Raw genomic sequence first — 11,242 nt, forward strand, 5'->3', positions numbered from 1 at the left:
TCAAAGATCTACTAGTACATATTTTTGCAGATGTTTTGCAAGTTTGTTTTTTTTTTTTTTTGGGGGGGGGAGTTGATTTTTGCTAGTTCTTTCATATCAATGGGAGTTTGAGTTTGTAAGTTGTGAGATTGATCATTCACATGACATCCTGTGGAAGCTGATATAGAAAAGCCATTTTGGTTTCACAATGGCTAGAAGTACCGGTAAACTTACTGTGTATGAAATGAGGTTTAAAATCACAGCGTATACATGTATGGCAATAATGCAAGGTAGGGATAATATTGAAAAAGATGGTATGCCCTCAATGTCAAATACAGAGAGAGGTGGGAAAACAAAGTTATTGTCATGAGGGCCCAGTATTTTTTGTTGTGTTGACCATTGTATCATTGTCTTCCAACTACTGGCTGTGTTTATTCATGCAGAGTCACAGGTTCATGCTCCAAGGTCATCTTAGTCTTATGTCCAGATGTTTGGTCTCTTTTTTTTATCATTATTCATCCAAAGCAGTTACCCAGATAGGGATAGACTGCATGTAGATTGTGAACAGTGCCTTGAGTGTACTGCACACAGTTGTCATGAACATTCTGTAAACCTACAACAGTGCAGTATGGGTATAACAGCATCTACAGGGAGATTGGTACATCATGTGGCTGTGGCAGTGAGTCTAGTGCCCCCATTATTCTGAAAACAAAAAAATAAAAACATACGAGGCATCCATGTACAAGTAGATGACACAAGAGGGCAGCTTGTACTCAGCATATATGTGAACCTTTTATGATGTCAGTGCATCACCCCCTTCATAAATCTCCAAGGTTTTGTGTCACATTCAATATGTGCATGAAGTCTGGCGGAAATGAGGAATAAAATCCTCTATTATGTGTATATTTGGAGTATACTGGTAAATGATAATTTCGGTGCATGTTAACAATACCCCCTCCCCCCCCCCCCCCTACATCGAAAGTAGAGATGTGATTATAATATGGAACATTTAGGTAGTCTCATTACAAGCCTCAATCTTTATTTTTAATCTTACCATCACATCCTCCCTTCCCCAGGCAGCCTCCGGCTGGCGCCCTACTACAGGGTGGACAAGCGGCACGACCCGACGGGCAAGCAGCACATCTTCGAACTTCACACGCCCAAGGTGAAATGGCGCTTCCTGGCGGACAGCCAGATGGTGATGGACCTCTGGGTCTTCTACCTCCAGATCCAGACCAAGCTTCGGGCAGATTTTCCAGGTAACCATGGCAACGAGCCTGCGTCGCGCACCAACCCCATGAATTATACATTCTATTCGTCAGCAGACTCTTATGATTGTATGCTTCTGCCCTAAAGGGTGCTAGAAGCAATACATTCACAAACTGTCTGTCTGTCTGAACATTCTCAAATGACAGGGGTTAAAGGGATCGTATAGTTTTGGTTTAGACCTAATTTCAGGTTTCTAACATTTTTTTGTGAGATAATGAGAAACCTCTTATGAAATATGAAAGAGCATGTAATTCCATGAGAAATTCAACGTTTATTTGATGAAAATTGGTTTTGAAATGGCTGAGATATCCAAAACAGAGCGATTCTAATAAGTCTGGGACCCACACTTTATTACGATCGCTTTGTTTTACTTTGTTTTTGGATGTTTCAGTCATTCCAAACCCGATTTTCATCAAATAAACTTTGAATTCCTCTTTAAATGGTATGCTCTGCACTATTTCATAAGTGTTTTCTTGGTATCTCGAAAAAAGTTAAAAGCCCAATTCTCATCTCCACCAAAACTGTACCATCCCTTTGAGGTCTAAATGTCAAGGTCAAAAGTCACTGAATTTCAGCTAAACATGAGATTCTGCCAAGAAAGTCTGTTAGTAAGATTTGATAGTTTTGATGTACAGTACTGGATTGAACCAAAGTTTGGAACACTTCCTCTGTGCAGAGAGGTGTGAAGGTTAGTTCTCAAAGTCAATAGTAAGATCAATAAACTAACTGTAATAGCTGTAATAGCTTGCGAGGGTTAATTTACTTGAATTTCGCGAATCAATGTTGGACCGTGAATTTAACACCACATGAACATATTGCCACCTGGTCTTGATTGCATAAAGTGGCGGAGCAAACGGACAAGCAAAATACACTTAATGCCTCTCTGTCCGGTCGCAAAAAAGAAAAAAAATCATCTTCCGAAAATGTCTGTCAGTGTGACCTCATTCATGAAAAATATGTATGCAAAAATAACAGCTTTTACAGTACTTAAAATGTAAATGAAGGGACATGTACTCATGACAGACATAATGTAGCCATTGCATGAGAAAGCCGATACATCCCTATTGACTGCTTGCTGCAATCAAATATCTCTAGTTGATCTTCTTTTTGCCTAGTCCACTCCTCTGCTTGCATACACATCGCAAGCGAATGCACCTTTAGGCAAGTGAGTAAAAATTTAGGCCCATGTGAGCTTCTCATGGTAATTTGAATATGACAGTATATGTCTTTGTGTATCCGTACTTTCTATCAGACTAGGGACGACCTGATGATATGTGGTCAGTGTTGTGTGTGAACTTCCATATTCACATTGTGAATATATACAATGATTGCCACATGTGCTAGGTTTTAAATCAACTATGTATATAGACCATGGGGGGGGGGGGGGCAGAGAATGAAAAACAGCTTTGCCGGGAAATTCAGTTCAATGGTGGGTATATTATTGGATTTTTGTCAAGCTATTTTTCCAGAAGTATTGGGCTTTGTGGACAACAGGTAGTCCGGTAGGCAATTTAAGAGGTAATTATGCGGAAAGTTTGAAGAGCCGGCAGAAGTATACTGTGCTACCTGATGTACTGATAGTGCATGGCCTCTCATTAACCTGGATTTTTAAAGACATAGTCACAGTGAAGCAATTAGTGCCACAATGTAAGTCAGATGGGATTATTGCACTTTGGCATCAAGGGCTAAGTTTCAGTGAAGTACTGACAGTGGGCAGTGATTACAATGTACAATCATCTGCAGCTACCATGGCAATAACTTGGCAACAGCCAATCGGCTGTGAGTATTTTCTTTTCAGATTTCGTGATGGTAGCTATCACTGCAGAGGTACTAGAATCTCAGAATGTTGTCATAACCAATTGAGGATGAGCTGATTTTGCTTCAACATGCATTTTCCATAAACACCTGCCCGAGATACACATGGGACTTGTCTTCTACGGGTTAATCATGAGGTGTTTTTACTTGTTTGCCACAATATCATGTCTGTGCTCAAATCTAGGCATTGTCAAATCCCTTTACTGTATGTTGCTCCTGATATCCCTGATATACGACAAGCACATTTTATTACCCTTAGTACATACTACTGTGAAAACTTTTGAAGAAGTCTTCATGTATCAGGTAGATTTTGTATGTGAGCCATGCATTTTGCAAGTATATTTCCTGCGTACGAGGACTTGTACGGTAATTTTCGCTTGTCATAGAATTCGTGATCAAGAACCGTAAGTGATAAGAGTGAAAAATTATCATCCTTATTCGGAAAAAAAAAAATGGTAATTTCCAACTTTAGATGGACGGTCTGTGATACTTTGATATTTTGTGTTGTGATACTAAAAATGAAAATGGTTTTAACATCTTATATTGCTGGGCATATTTTTCTTTTTCTTTTTGCCTTTTCAATATTATTAAGGCATTTCTTGTTACATCATCGGAGAGTTCACTGATTTTATCTAAGATGTTGAATGGCCTGCCTTCCGTTGACCTGTGTGAGGAAATATGGAAAGAAATTGTGATTTTTTTTTCATAATTGCAGAGTATACAATTGAGCCAAGTTGTGGCTCTTCAAAAGTATAAGTGCAAAGTACTATGTAAGAGGAAAGAATTGAAATTGTGATATAATGTGGAAAAGTTGTGTAATAACCATTTTTTCTTCTTTTTTTTTTTGTGCTTTCTTGTTTGCTTGCTTGAAAGCCTTTTATTAATCCAGCAGGGTCAAGGCTATTTGAAAAAGATAATTGTTTGTGCTGGAATGGTCTGTAGGATCGTCTTTCATCTCAGTATGAAGGTTTTTGCCATAGGATGATAGACTTGTCTCCCAGCCTCTTTATAGCTTTCCTTGACCTTCTCCACTTGCAATTGATCAGGCAGAATATCAAACTACTGGTGCATAGTACTATAAAGGCATTATTTTTAGATCTGAGCACGAATATACAATTGCATATTGCTTGTGTTCAGTAGATTTTTAGTCGGCTGACCTACTAAAAATCTGTGTATCACAAGAAGCATTTATAAACACTAAAATGTTAAAGCTGGAAATTTATTGAGATTCTCATCTAAAGAAGAAATGAGCTGTTGACTTGTAAAATGAAAACTATGTAGCTGTTTCTGCCGAGTGTCATGGATTCAGAGTAGTGGTATTAGACTTGTTAAATATGAAACCAGGGGCGGATCCAGGAATTCCGTGAAGGGGGGCACAAAGTGAGCGGAGTGAGCAAGGGGGGAAGAGTGTGGGAAAGGATGTTCCCCTGCCACGGTGGGGAGATTTGTTGATATTTATGTCGGTCATCGTGAGATTTCATGCATTAGTTTGGTATACATTTTTGTGATTTTATAATTCTTTATAATTCAGGAAACATTTTTAAAAAAGTAAGCGGGGTGTTGCCCGATTCACCTTTGAATTAAATATTGTTGTTGTTGTTGTTGTTGTTGTAGTTGTTGTTATTATGATTATGATCATTATTATTATTATCATCATTATCATCATCATTATTATTATCATCATTACCGTCATCTTCACTATTACAACATGAACCTCTGTCATCATTGCTGCTCTTTTCCTCCTTTCAATGATCCAGGCCGGTGCTTCGAAGTGAACCCAGACAACTCAGAGTCTATGCGAAGGATAGGAGCCAGGGCCTCCAAGTGCCTGCTCCACCTCTCCAAGTGGGGTATGACCCTTGCCATCAAGGTAGGTACACACTGATATTCAAGCCGTCCTCTTCCCCACACCCTTGGTTTCCACCCAAGAGCAGCACTGCTACCTAGTTACCTCCGCCAAGTGGGGAGGTTATGTTTTCGTTACTGTTGGTTTGTTCGTTCGTTCGTTCGTTTGTTTGTCCGTGCGCAAAATAACTCAAAAAGTATTGAACGGATTGGGATGAAACTGCAGGAAAGGTTGAGAATGACACAAGTACCAAACGATTAACTTTTGGTAGTGATCCAAGAATTTTGGGGGAATTTATGAAGGAATTTTGATATTTTAGCAGGTAGGGTCAATGAACTTGCGAGTTCAGGCTGCGCGCATTTGAGGTTTGCATGCGCGCACTAAAGTGCGTGGTCTAGTTTCTGTTAGGGCGAGGCGCGCCGTACAGCTGAGGGTTTATGACGTAACAAAGGCTTCTATATTGGGATTCGGGCGACTCTGCACACATTGCAGTACGTATGGTGGAAATAATAGAAGAACAAGATCAGTGGTGGAAATGAGCTGCATGCTTGGCAGAAGTCTGCGCTCTCAGAGTGCTTTTCTAGTCTTACAAATTGATTTTGGCAGGATGCACCCTGAAAACTTGGATATTTGGTTGAGATAGGGATTCAGATTTTAACTTTTTGTGAGATAATCAGAAACCACTTATATGAAATATTAAAGAGCATACCATTCTAAGAAGTGTTTAAAGTTAATTGATGAAAATCAGTTTTGAAATGACCAAGATGTCCAAAAACAAAGAGGTCGTAATAAAAGGTGGAGGACCACTTTGTTTTTCTTTGTTTTTAGATATCTCCAACATTTCAAAATCAATTTTCATCAAATAAACTTAAAATTGCTCTAAGAATTGTATAAAATACTCTTTAATATTTCATATAAGTGGTTTCTAATTATCTCACAAAAAGTTAAAACCTGAATCCCACCTCAGCCAAAAGTATACCAACTCTTTAATATTCTCACAAGAGGATATAAAAACCTCCCTGATTTTGAAATTGTTATTCCCTGCTGAGATGTATGTAACAAGCAAGTGTTTCCTCAATTGCTTTTTGAAAACTTCCTGATTTTGATCTGTCAATGTAGGCAGCCTGCTACAGGCTGGTATACAAGTGTACTCAAATTTATGGATATTTTTCTGTGGGCCTGTGCCAATAAAATATCTCAACCAATTAAGGAGCAAAAATCTAGTTTTCATACAGTAGTTCTTGCTGTGTGTGGCAGAAACAATGGTTACCATTATTGTGAAGATTTGCAGTACAGTTTGAATACATTGGCAAACATGTCGGTTTTTTTTTTCGTTTTTTTTTTTTTTTTGTATATCTTTTTTTTGCATCTGTGCCTTTATGTTTGCGTTAGGAAGTAGTTGAATTATACAACTTAGGTCGGATGAATTCAACTTGTCTCAGAGTCAAAAATACAGAAGAACTGTGTGACCGACGTAGGCAATACATAACTGTACTAATCCTTATGTCTCCCAGCGCACACGGTCTGTGGTTGCTCAGTGGCCACTGAAGAGCATCCGAGAGTTTGAGAGCTCGGAGACGGGGCGGTTCTCCTTCAAGGCGGGCAGGAACGCCCCTATGGGCGAGGCGGAGTATGACTTTGCGACCCTTCCGGGCCAGGACGGGGAGATCTACGACCTCCTGGACACCTACACAACAGAGGACATCGGAAATCAGGTAGAGTAGACATCCCAGGCAGTTTGACTTCATCTGACTGGTTGAAGTCAATGTACACTTTATATTGACTGGTAGGGGAATATCACATGTTATCACACATTCTCTGACTCAGGTAGATCAGACTCCAAAATAGTTTAAAGACATCAGACTGATAGAAGTCAATTTATACATATATTGACTGGAAGGGGAATATCACTTGTTATCACATGTTCTCTTTAATAATCATGTCAAGCTGACTCTCAAGAAGTGTGATGTCATCAGAATGGTGGTAGTCAATATAAAGCATATTGACTGGTAGGGAATATCACATGTTATTGAGGAGTTTGATAACATGAGACAGGAAGGCACCGTAACTGGTACATTAATGAATTTGAGAACACTTTTTATATTGATCGGCAATAAAGACAGCTTTCAGTATGATCAAGGAGTGTGACAACATCCAGCAGAATAATTAGAATTGCGTCTCTATGTGTGATGATGTTAAGTAGGAAATGGAGCAGAAGAGCATGGCTGAGCAAAGTTGGACTACATCCACAAAAGAAAAATCTTACTTTGGAAAATAACTCCCATATTGGGTTGTGTACTTCCGCAGAATCTGTCAATCAGTACTCACTGTGATGATGTGGCATCAATCAGTAAAGCTGAAATTTGATGTTCAAAGTTCTTTGAAAGGATGTACCGTTGAAGGAAATCTTTCAAATAAGCGTTAAGGCAATTTTTTTTTTCTTCTTCTTCTGTATTTCTGTAGAATACAAGTCTGCTGAGGCATTGCATCTTGTTTTTGGTAGTGAGCTTTTACAGCTAACCGTGCAGTCTGTTCGTTCTCTGATCTAGGGAGAAGTCCAGGCCAGGCCAAGTGCAGAGGAAATCAACCAGGACTACGAGAGGCTCCGATTAGCAACTTTTGGACTCTTGCCAAGGAGGGGGTCACAAGGTGATATTTCTTCAAGTTTACCGAGCTCAGCATTTTTTTTTCTTTAAAACTCCGCTTCTCATCTGTTGATGGAAACATTTTGATGCACCTTTACCTCTTCTTTACAGCCTGCTCGTAAATCATTGCTCACTGTGTATTTGATGTTTGTGAAAAGAAAATAAATTCTTCTTGATGCAAATCCATCAATATTACACTCTGCCAAATATGCTGTCAAAGTTGCACCCTACCTGAAGAGATATTTAAAGAAAATCATCACTTTCAAAAAGCATCACTTTCCCCAAATTGTGGCTATTGCTTGAATGGTGTAGTGTGGCACTTGCAAAAATCCCTCCAAAATTATCACTTCCTCTCCATACTTAAGTTACGCTACATGGTTTTTGAATTTTACTCTCTGCCTTGGTGCCGTGCTAGGAATCTTTCAATCTGAATGTGTGCATTGCTGTGAATTTGTGTTTCTCACACTGTCTTCTGAGTGTCACGAAATGCTCTGATGCACTTTATCAATTCACTAATTTCTTCGTGTATTTGGTACTTTCTCTGTCATGCCTGCAGCAGCAGTATACCAGTTCAACAGCATGGGCAAGAATATAGCTCAGTTGTTTTCCTTTTCAACATTCTTAATCTTCATAAAAGTGAAGAGTTTAAAAGATAAGATAACTCTTCAGATGGCTGTTGTATAACATGATGGTTTGAGAGCAATTGCAACTAATATGAGTCAAAAGTGCTACCTAAAAAAAGAGTGCTGAATATATACTGTAAAAGTGGTTTCTTTCGCGTACGGAAACTTTCGCGGTTTCCATCGGTGCCGACTTTTTCGCGTGTGTTTAAATCCGCGGTCGGTAATGATAGCGTTGTAACAAGCCACGAGTTCAAAACATTTTCGCGTGATGTTAAATTCGCGGTTCAACCTCAAAGCGCGAAAAGCGCGAATATAAAACCACCGCGAAAGAAACCACTTATACAGTACTGAGATTCACTGAGATAATACTGTTGTATTTACCTTTCCGATAATACTTTTGAGGCATTTTGTGGAACCACTGTGTCATAAAAAAATGTGACATTCTGTTATGTTCAAGTGACATAATTTCCATTTTAGTAGATTGTATGATTGCTCTATTGAACTTGAAAATTCAAAGTAGTATGAAGCTGTTGCAAATATCAAACTGTCCATGGATTACTCTTCTCACATTTTGATTGCCATTTCTCGTCACTTTTTGGTCGACCAGATATTGCATGTTATTTTTTTGCTCTCTGGTATTAGCTTGGACTCAGCTAGTAGTCAATGTTCTTGCACACTAAAGCTAGACAATAGTGTGTGCGTGAGCATGCCTTTTTGCTAAATGTGTCCTTTTCTGCTTTTTTTTGTAGCATCCCTTAGAAGAACACAAAACAAAACAAATGCTTTCTTTTGACCCTTACTGTGCCGCGCTTGTGTGAATATGCAAACGTTGAAGCACCAAAATCAAAGATGAGTGTGACTGTGTGTGTGCACGTGTCTATATTTAGACTTCAAGCATATGTGCAGTTGAAATTGTTTTAATGGCTATCGATAACTGCAAAACACACTGTATTTTCAAATAAGTCCACCATTGTAAAATGAAGTGTGTACACCTTTCTCACTCTCACTTTGGCAGATTTTTCACAGCATGAATCTTAATGCGTGGGATTAAGATGGCCATGTATTTCTCTCTCTGCTGAAAATATAAGGAAAAAAAAAAAGAGAGAGACTTGATGGTAAAGGACATCCATCACGGCACAGTAAGGGTTGCACTGCAATTCCAGATAATGTTTGAGTTGGCTTTGATAAATAGAGTCAAATCAGGTAAATGGGATTTTAGAAGATACATCAGAATCAGCCATGAAATATGAAAGTTACAAAATTCTTAAGTTTACATGTGTTCACAAAACAGTGATACTAGTAGCAGCCACATATGTAAATTTGGTGAAGTGATGACGTCGTGACTTTTCAAGGGTCCCATCAACCCACACACAAATCTTCAATGGTTTTCTGATTTCAATATGAAGTATATCGATATGAAATGAAAACAAAAACTTTATATCCTTCAAAGCAATATTTGTTGCGCTATATAACTCAGTGCAGATGCTATTACGGGGCTGAATGATGTGGTTTCTGAATTATTGACGAAAACACAATTTTTTTTTTCTAATATTTATTACACAAACCAATTGCATAGTTATGAATTCATAATATCATGTCAACTAATTTGTGTATTTGGTTGGATAGGATACCTCTGTTCAGTAAAAATATCGTGAAACATTAAAATTCCAGAAATCATTATAAGTCTGATTATCATGAAACTTCTAATATTCTATTCATCTGATTCTATCTCTGTTTTCTAAAGCCAACATTAACTGTCAACTAATTTATGTATTTGGTTGGCTAGGATACCTCTGTTCAGTAAAAATATCGTGAAACATTAAAATTCCAGAAATCATTATAAGTCTGATTATCATGAAACTTCTAATATTCTATTCATCTGATTCTACCTCTGTTTTCTAAAGCCAACATTAACTGTGAGTGGTATTTCTGTTTAAGCACTCCACTGTATGCTCCTGCAAAATCCCCATGCACTATATCATATATAACCCATGCATGTCTGTGCTTGTTTGTTTTTTTCTGTGTGTGTTTTAAAAAGCAGCTAGAGCCGCCTCTCCCACCCCCCACAGCGCCGCCGTACCGGTTCCAGGTAGCCAGAAGGTTTACGATCGGCTGGACCGATCTAGAAATGGTGCGTTACTATGACAATCCCAAATGAACTCTGGCACCAAAGTGGGGCCATGATATGCACTGACAATATACTTTTGTCCAGTATGGACAATTTTTAAATACTGGGTAAACTTAAACAAACATAGACATTTATGAAATGGCTTATTTGTGGTATGTACAAGCCCATGTGGGGAATGTATCACGTAATATTTTCATTTTTTGTAGCTCTGACTTATACTATCAAGATGTACGGATAGCTTTACTGTTAGTGAGGTGCAAAGCAATAGTATATTTGACTTTTGAACAACTTCGTTTGGAAGTGTGTCTTCTATTCAAGAGACTTTGGTATAACGAGAGTGTAAGTGCTTTATTAAGAATATATATTTTTTTTCAATTCTAAATTTAATCTGTGTTCCATGAGTCCTATGGGATTAGTGATGACTCCTGAAAAGCTTGAAATAATAGTTTGCCGAGGTAAAGAAAATGAACGAAAGGTAGCACACAATTCTGCTATGCATCAGCTGGTAAACCGCACTTTCTGTGGAGAAACTATGTGCCATTTCTTCAAATGCATATCAAAGCTTTCCAAGTAGAGGACCCTCTTACTTTGCTTTAGTTCTAATTAATGTTTTTGCACTATGCACAATTGTATGTTTAAAGGGATGGTACAGTATTGGTGGAGATGAGAATTGGGCTTCTAACTTTTAGCGAGATACTAAGAAAACACTTATGAAAAAGTACAGAGTGTACCATTTTAAGAGGAAATCAAAGTTTATTTGATGAAAATCGGGTTTGGAATGACTGAAACATCCAAAAACAAAGTAAAACAAAGCGATCATAATAAAAGGTGGGTCCCGCACTTTATTAGAATCGCTCTGTTTTGGATATCTCAGCCATTTCAAAACCAGTTTTCATCAAATAAACGTTGAATTCCACAAGAAATTACATGCTCTTTT

The 11,242-nt window shown here is 38.2% G+C and overlaps 1 protein-coding gene across 1 annotated transcript in view; it reads left to right on the forward strand.

The window, feature by feature from the left end:
- LOC139743082 (uncharacterized) overlaps window positions 1-11,242 on the forward strand; it is a 42,354-nt gene that overhangs the window by 28,008 nt on the left and 3,104 nt on the right. Inside the window, exons 3-7 of the mRNA XM_071653589.1 lie at window positions 1,056-1,238; window positions 4,821-4,933; window positions 6,424-6,624; window positions 7,459-7,558; window positions 10,219-10,308. Of these exons, the coding sequence (XP_071509690.1) occupies window positions 1,056-1,238; window positions 4,821-4,933; window positions 6,424-6,624; window positions 7,459-7,558; window positions 10,219-10,308 (687 nt within the window). The remainder of the gene's footprint in view (window positions 1-1,055; window positions 1,239-4,820; window positions 4,934-6,423; window positions 6,625-7,458; window positions 7,559-10,218; window positions 10,309-11,242) is intronic.

The sequence above is a fragment of the Diadema antillarum genome, unplaced genomic scaffold, assembly GCF_040938485.1.
Source record: "Diadema antillarum isolate AM-2024a unplaced genomic scaffold, OU_Dant_1.0 seq00001046_RagTag, whole genome shotgun sequence".
In the NCBI taxonomy this organism is placed as follows: domain Eukaryota; kingdom Metazoa; phylum Echinodermata; class Echinoidea; order Diadematoida; family Diadematidae; genus Diadema; species Diadema antillarum.